Genomic DNA, 8,143 nt, shown 5'->3' on the forward strand with positions numbered 1-8,143 from the left:
ACGAGCCTTAGAGCCTTAGAGCTGGCATTGTGTTTGATCTAGAGTGACTGTCTCTGCAGGCTACCTTCCAGAATGGTGATCATTCATATAATATAGATGGGTGTTGGAGAGTTTGTATACTACCAATATATCCTTTCCTTTAGGCCTTTCCTTGTACTACATTAAGGTTTGCATTATAGCTCTGCGACTTGTCATGGCTTTGAGAATGTATCTGTGTTTATCTCTATATATTTAACCAAGTAATTATTTTATCCTAGGAAGTGATGCAAATCATTACATTTTGTGCATAGATTACCCATTTGGATAATACTTTAAAAAGTTCTGATTAGAATGGTGATATGGAGTAATCCTACCTCTTTGAGGAATTTTATGAAGGTTGGTGTAATTACTCTAATGGAGTAATGTGTGAAACACAAATCTGCAGAAGGAAGAGTTAAGTGTTGGTCCCTGGATTTTAGAGTTCTGATTCCAAAGGACTCTGCACAGCCGATGAATTTTCAGAGTTCCTGTTAAATTGGCATGGTAATTTTAAGCATCTTTGGGGTTAACGTTAAGCACTGTTTGAATGGTGTTGTTCTCAGGTTTTCTCTCATTATTTGTTTTACTTCCACACACACACAAAGACACCTCATATTTGTTTGTATGCAGAACTAGCAGCGATGTGTTGAATGTAACTGAATTCTTTGTAGAAATATATTCCAGGGCATAGATTCGTATAACTGAATTTATTTTCGAGATCATGTTGTATCATGACCTGTGCCATGTGGTATGTGTATTCCAGTTGTGTGCAATTATGAGATACATATGAAAAATAATGAATCTGGGGTGCCTGGGTGGCTCAGTCGGTGAAGGGTCTGACTTCGGCTCTGGTCAAGATCTCACTGTTTGTGAGTTCAAGCTCCATGTTGGGCTCTGTGCTGACAGCTAGGAGCCTGGAGCCTGGTTCAGTTCTGTGTCTTCTTCTCTCCCCCATTTCCCCACTTCCACTCTGCCTTTGTCTCTCTCTCAAAGATAAATAAACATTAGAAAAAATTTTAAAAATGCTGACTATCACTCTGTGTGCATCACTTTCCTATTCTTTCTGATTTCCCTCCCTTTTTTCCCTTATCCCCATTTTCTCTGAAATGCACACATATTTTTATTTTATTTCATTTATTTTATTTATTTTAAATTCTCTTTTTTATTTTTTTTGAATTTACATCCAAATTAGTTAGCATATAGTGCAACAATGATTTCAGGAGTAGGTTCCTTAAGCCCCTTACCCATTTAGCCCTTCCCCCTCCCACAATCCCTCCAGCAACCCTGTTTGTTCTCTGTATTTAAGAGTCTCTTCTGTTTTGTCCGCCTCCCTGTTTTTATATTATTTTTGCTTCCCTTCCCTTATGTTCATCTGTTTTGTCTCTTAAAGTCCTCATATGAGTGAAGTCATATGATTTTTGTCTTTCTCTGACTAATTTCATTTAGCATAATACCCCCCAGTTCCATCCACGTAGCTGCAAATGGCACGATTTCTTTTTTTTTGATTGCTGAGTAATACTCCATTGTGTATATATATATACAAAATTCTTTATCCATTCATCCATTGGTGGACATATGGGCTCTTTCCATACTTTGGCTATTGTTGATAGTGCTGCTATAAATATGGGGGTGCACACACATATTTTTATAGTACTTTCAGCCTACTAGGCTGAGAATGAATTACATTTTGTACCTATGACCGATGCAGACACAGGTCAATTATTTGATTTTTTCTTACATTAAATATTATAATTTTCTTTTGTGACAATATAGAATTAATTGGTATGACCTATGACAATTTCATGAGTTCATGATTTATTCAAAGAGTTACTTGTACAATGCCACGCCCTGTCTTATAACATGCTAAATTCACATCCTGCCAACATTTTATTGCTTTGAAGATTTCTTTTAAAAATTGCTAAATACTTGGTCTTGACAGGAAGCATGTAGTAAGAAAGAATGGACCAGAAAAATGGAAGTTCTTTCACTGGCTTTATCCTGCTGGGTTTCTCTGACCGGCCTCAGCTGGAGCGAGTCCTCTTTGTGGTTCTTCTGATCTTCTATCTGCTCACCCTGCTGGGAAACACGAGCATCATTGCATTGTCCCGCCTGGACCCACACCTGCAGACTCCCATGTACTTTTTCCTGTCCAACCTAAGCTTTCTGGACCTGTGTTACACGACCAGCACTGTTCCTCAACTGCTGGTTCATCTCAGGGGACCAGACAAGTCTATCTCCTTCACTGGCTGTGTAGCTCAGCTGTTCATCGCTCTAGGGTTGGGATGCACAGAATGCATTCTGTTAGGGGTGATGGCATTTGACCGCTATGCAGCCATATGCAGGCCCCTGCACTACACAGTGATCATGCACCCCCGTCTCTGTGCCCTGATGGCCTCTGCATCATGGTTCACGGGTTTTGCCTACTCCTCATTGCAGACGGTGCTCATCTTTCTTGTACCACTTTGTGGGAAGAATAAAATAGAGCACTTCTTTTGTGAGGTCCCCCCATTGCTCAAGCTTGCCTGTGTTGACACCACTGTGTATGAGTCTGAGATCTTATTTTTCAGTATGATCTTTCTTTTCATACCTGTGGCATTAATCACATTCTCCTATGGTCAGATCATCAGAGCAGTGTTAGGAATAAAGTCAGCCGCAGGACAGAGGAAAGTGTTTGGGACATGCGGGTCCCACCTCACCGTGGTCTCCCTGTTCTACGGCACGGCCATCTATGCTTACCTGCAGCCCAGCAACAACCACTCCCAGGATCAGGGCAAGTTCATTTCTCTCTTCTACACCATTGTCACCCCCACAGTCAACCCCTTCATATATACCCTGCGGAACAAAGATGTGACGGGTGCAATGAAGAAGGTGTTCTGTTGGGACTATGACTCCAGATGACTGGGGTGAAGACTCTTTGATGGAACACTTTGAATGTCAGAGGCTTTAAGATTGTGTGTCCTTTACGTGTCGTCCAACATTTCCCCTGACAACTCTCAAGGGAATTTCCTTACCTCATTCTTCTTTTTAAGTAACATTTTCTGTTTTAAAACTTTTAAAAAAAGTTTATTTATTGAGAGAGAGAAAGAGATAGATAGAGAGAGAGAGAGAGAGAGAGAGAGGAAGAGAGAGTGGAGGAGGAACAGAGACAGAGGGAGAGAAAGAGAGAGAATCCCAGTCAGGGTCTGCATTGTTAGTAGAAAACCTGATGCAGGGCTTAAACTCATGAAGTGTGAGATCATGATCAGAGCCAAAATCAAGTGTTGAATGCTGAACAAATTGAGCTAACCCAGTTTCCCCCTTACCTCATTCTTTTATGAAATGAATGTTCAAACTCCAGGCTCATGGATTCATTGCAACCTCCAGAGAGGCTGATTTAGTGTCCCAGTGCATCTCCATCATATTAATATTTTAAAAATCTGCACAGGTTTTTCTTATTTCATCCACTTTTGGGTGTACTATTCTAATGCCAAAGACATTTAGGTCCATAGCATAAAAGGCGTAGTCAAAATAAGAATAGGAACCACTAAAACAGTGTAAGAAATATTAACATTTTAGCACATTCTAGCAATTTCCGGAGGCATATCACTTATTCTTGCATTTGATCATGGCTCTGTTAGAAGGCTGTAAGTTGACTGTATCACAGCTTCTTGACAGAATTGGTGGGGAACCACAGGATAGATGAAATTTAGGTCAGAGAAAATCCTGGGAACACCAATCTTGACACAGTCATTCAGATATTAGGCCCCAGTGTGACCATACCTGTGTGACAGTAATTTTACATAGACTTCATGTCATAGGGGACGATGGCATGATGCACTCATCCCAGGGACAATGGGAGCATCAGGTAGCAATACAGCAGGCGGTGCTTATGTGTAATGTGTGCAATGTTGTGCGATGTGAGGTGTGCACCTCGCTTGAATTTATGATGAGCCACCTCATTCATTAAAAATGACTTTTGAGTGGGCACCTGAGTGGCTCAGTCGGTCGGGTGTCTGACTTCTGTTCAGGTCATTATCTCATGGTTCGTGGGTTCAAGCCCTGCTTGGGCTTTGTTCTGTCAGCTCAGCCTGGAGCCTGCTTCAGATTCTGTGTCTCCCTCCCCTGCTCATATGATCTCTCTCTCTCAAAAATGAATAAACATTAAAAAAATGAGTTTTGAACACATCGAATGACAAAAGTACTATTTTATATTCTACTTTTTTTCAAACCTACAGTAATGCAGCAAATGTTTCAAAGGTAAAATATATTTAGATCCTTTCTCCATACCAATTTACAAATTGTCTGATCCAGGCATGAAGTGATTAAGGCTTTTGTATCTCACATCTGCCAAATATTCCATACAATTTGAATGCAGGGATATATTATAAAAATATGAAAAATGACCTCCATTTTCCAGGAAATCCCATGTTCTTTGGAGCTTGTTTAGATTCACCAGGAGAAAATTCAAGGAATGAATAAAATGTATATTAAGTATTAAAAATCTCAATATGTCTAAGCTTTACATATAGCCATCACATTATGAAATAACATACAATTCTGAATGATGAATAATAAATATAAACATCTCATAACAAGTGAATGTGACATTGTAGCCTTTAGATCTTAATTAAAGCTCAGTTTGCATATAAATATGTTTTGTGTTATGGATCTGAGTTTTTGTACATATTATTGTCATGAACAGTACATTTTTTGTAGTTCCAAACAAATTTTAGGATTGTTTGCTCTAGCTTTGAGGAAAATGCTGGTGCAATTGTGATTGGGATTGCACTGAATGTGTAGACTGCTTTAGGTAGTATTGACATTTTAACAATATTTATTCTTCCAACCCATGAGCATGGAATGTTTTTCCATTTCTTTTTATCTTCTTCAATAACTTGGTTATTGTTGATAATGCTGCCATATAAACATTGGGGTGCATGTGTCCCTCTCGAATCAGCATTTTTGTATCTTTTGGATACATACCTAGTAATGCAATGGCTGGGACATAAGGTCTATTTTTAATTTTTTTGAGGAACCTACATACTGTTTTCGAGTGGCTGCACCAGTTTGTATTCCCACCAATAGTGTAACAGGGTCGCCTTTCTCCCCATTCTTGTCACCAGCTGTTGTTTTCTGAGTTTTTCATTCTAGCCATTCTGGCAGGGGTGAGGTGGTATCTCATTGTGGTTTGGATTTGTATTTCCTTGATGAGATGTTGAGCATCTTTTCATGTGTCTATTAGTCATCTGATTGTCTTCTTTGGAAAGGTGTCTATTCAGGTCTTCTGCCAATTTCTTCTCTGGATTATTTGTTTCTTGGGTTTATTATTTGAGTTTGATAAGTTCTTTAGAGATTTTGTATACTATCCCTTTATCTGATATGTCATGTGAAAATATCCCTTCCAGTTTTCAGAAGCTTTTTAATTTTGTTGATTGTTTCCTTTGCTGTGCAGAAGCGTTTTATCTTGATGAGGCCCCAATAGTTCATTTTTGCTTTTGTTTCCCTTGACTCCAGAGACGTGTCTAGTAAGAAGTTGTTCCAGCCGAGTTCAAAGGGGTTGCTGTCTGTGTTCCCCTCTAGGATTTTGATGGTCCCTGTCTTACATTTTGGTGTTTCATCCATTTTGAGTTTATTTTTTAGCATGGTGTAAGAAAGTGGTCCAGGGTCATTCTTCTGCATGTCACTGTCCAGTTTTCCCAACACCATTTGTTGAAGAGAATGTCTTTTTTCCATTGGATGTTCTTTCCTGCTTTGTCCAATATTAGTTGGCCATACACTTATGGGTCCATTTCTGGTTTTCTGTTTTGTTGCATTGATCTACATTTCTGTTCATTATGGCAGTACCATACTGTACTCACGACTACAACTTTGTAATATAGCTTGAGTCTATAATCATGATACCTCCAGCTTTGCTCTTCTTTCTCAGGATTGCTTTGACACATCTGAGTCTTTATGGTTCCGTAGCAATTTTAGGATTGTTCTAGCTCTGTGAAAAATGCTGGTGATATATTTATAGGGGTTGCATTAAATGTGTATGTTGCTTTTGGTGGTGTGGCTATTTAACAATATTTGTTCTTCCAATCTATGAGCATGAAACGTTGTTCCCTTTCTTCGTGTCTTTCTTTCATTTCTTTCGTAAGTGTTCTATAGTTTTCAGGGTACAGATCTTTTACCTCTTTAGTTAGGTTTATTCCTAGGTTATCTTATGGTTTTTGGTGCAATTGTAAATGGGATCCATTCCTTGATTTCTTTTTCTGCTACTTCCTTATTGGTGTGTAGAAATGCAACCGATTCTTGTATGTTGATTTTCTATGCTGTGACTTTCCTGAATTCAGGATTAGTTCCACTAGCTTTTGTTGGAGTGTTTTTCAGGTTTCTACATAGAATATCATGTCATCTGCAAATAGTGAACGTTTGACTCCTCCCTTGCTGATCTGTATACCCTTTATTTCTTTTTGTTGTATGTTGCTGAGGCTAAAAGTTCCTGTCCTGTGTTAACTCGTAATGGTGGGACTGAGTATCCTTGTCTTATTCCTGTCTGTAGAAGAAAGGCTCTCAGTTTTACCCCATAAAGGATGATATTAGCTGTGGGTCTTTCATATATGGCCTTCATAACGTTGAGGTATGTCCCATCTATTCCTATGTGGTTGATGGTTTTCATTAAGAATGGATGCTGGTGCTTTCAACAATAGGTAAACTATGGAAAGAGCCTAAATGTCCATCAACTGTTGAATGGATAAAGAAGATATGGTGTATACATACAATGGAATACTACTTGGCAATGAGAAAGAATGAAATCCTGATATTTGCCGCAATGTGGATGGAACTGGAGGGTATTATCCTAAGTGAAATAAGTCAGTCAGAGAAAGATATATGTTTTCACTCATATGTGGAAGTTGAGAAACTTAACAGAAGACCATGGGGGAAGGGAATGGGAAAAAATAGGTACAAATAGAGAGATATGGAGGCAAACTGTAAGAGACTCTTAAATACAGAGAACAAACTGAGGGTAATGGGGGGGGATGTTTGGGGGAGAGAGGAAAATTGGTGATGGGCATTGAGGAGGGCACTTGTGGGATAAGCAGTGGGTAAGTGATGAATCACGGGAATCTATCCCCCATATCAAGAGCACACTACACACAGTATATTAGCCAACTTGACAATAGATTATATTAAACAGAAGATGTGGATATGTATATATATATATATATATATATATATATATATATATATATATGCGCCATGGAATATTACTCAGCCATCAAAAAGAGTAAAATCTTGCCATTTACAATGATGTGGATAGAGCTAGAATGTATTCTGCTAAGTGAAATAAGTCAATCAGAGAAAGACAAATACCATATGATATTACTCATATGTGGGATTTAAGACACAAAACAGATGAACATATGGGAAGTGTTGGGAGAGAGAAGATGGGAAATAAATCACAAGTCACTCTTAATGATAGGGAACAAACTGAGGGTTGGTGGAGGGAGTTGGGTGGGAGATGGGCTAGATGGGTGATGGGTACAGGAGGGCACTTGTTGTGATGAGCACTGGGTATTGTATGAAAGTGATGAATCACTAAATTCTATTACTGAAACAAATATTGCACTGTATGTTCACTAACTAAAATTTAAATTAAAAAAATGTGGATGCATGTAGGAAGTATAAAGCTAAGTGAAATAAAGACAGAAAAACATATAACATTTGATTTCACTCATATGTGGAATTTAATAAACAAAACAAAAGAACAAAATAAAAAGGCAAATCAAAAGAAACCCGACTCTTAAATATTAAGAATAAACTGATAGTTACCAAGGGGTAGGTGGGTGGGGGGAGGGTGAAATAGGTGAAGGGGATTGAGTACACTTATCATGAGGAACACTGAGTAATGTATAGAATTGTTGAATAGTAATCTTGTATACCTGAAAGTAATACCACACTGTATGTTAATTACTGGAATTAAAATTTACATGTAAAAGTAAATAAAATAAATATAGTTTTCCTCATCCCCCATCAAAAAAAGGATGGATGCTGTATTTTGTCAAATGTGTTTTCTGCATCGGTTGACAGGATCATATGGTTCCTATCCTTTCTTTGATTAGTGTAGTATATCATGTTGATTGACATGTGAATAGTGGATGGC

At 38.4% G+C, this 8,143-nt stretch overlaps 1 protein-coding gene across 1 annotated transcript; it reads left to right on the forward strand.

Annotated features, from left to right (window-relative positions):
- Nucleotides 1-1,977: 1,977 nt before the first annotated feature.
- Nucleotides 1,978-2,916, forward strand: LOC132674697 (olfactory receptor 2B8-like). Its single transcript, XM_060627261.2, has one exon. The coding sequence runs from the start codon at nucleotides 1,978-1,980 to the stop codon at nucleotides 2,914-2,916; it is 939 nt and encodes a 312-aa protein (XP_060483244.2).
- The last annotated feature ends 5,227 nt before the right edge of the window (nucleotides 2,917-8,143 follow it).

The sequence above is a fragment of the Panthera onca genome, chromosome B2 (assembly GCF_046562875.1).
Source record: "Panthera onca isolate mPanOnc1 chromosome B2, mPanOnc1 haplotype 2, whole genome shotgun sequence".
In the NCBI taxonomy this organism is placed as follows: Eukaryota; Metazoa; Chordata; class Mammalia; order Carnivora; family Felidae; genus Panthera; species Panthera onca.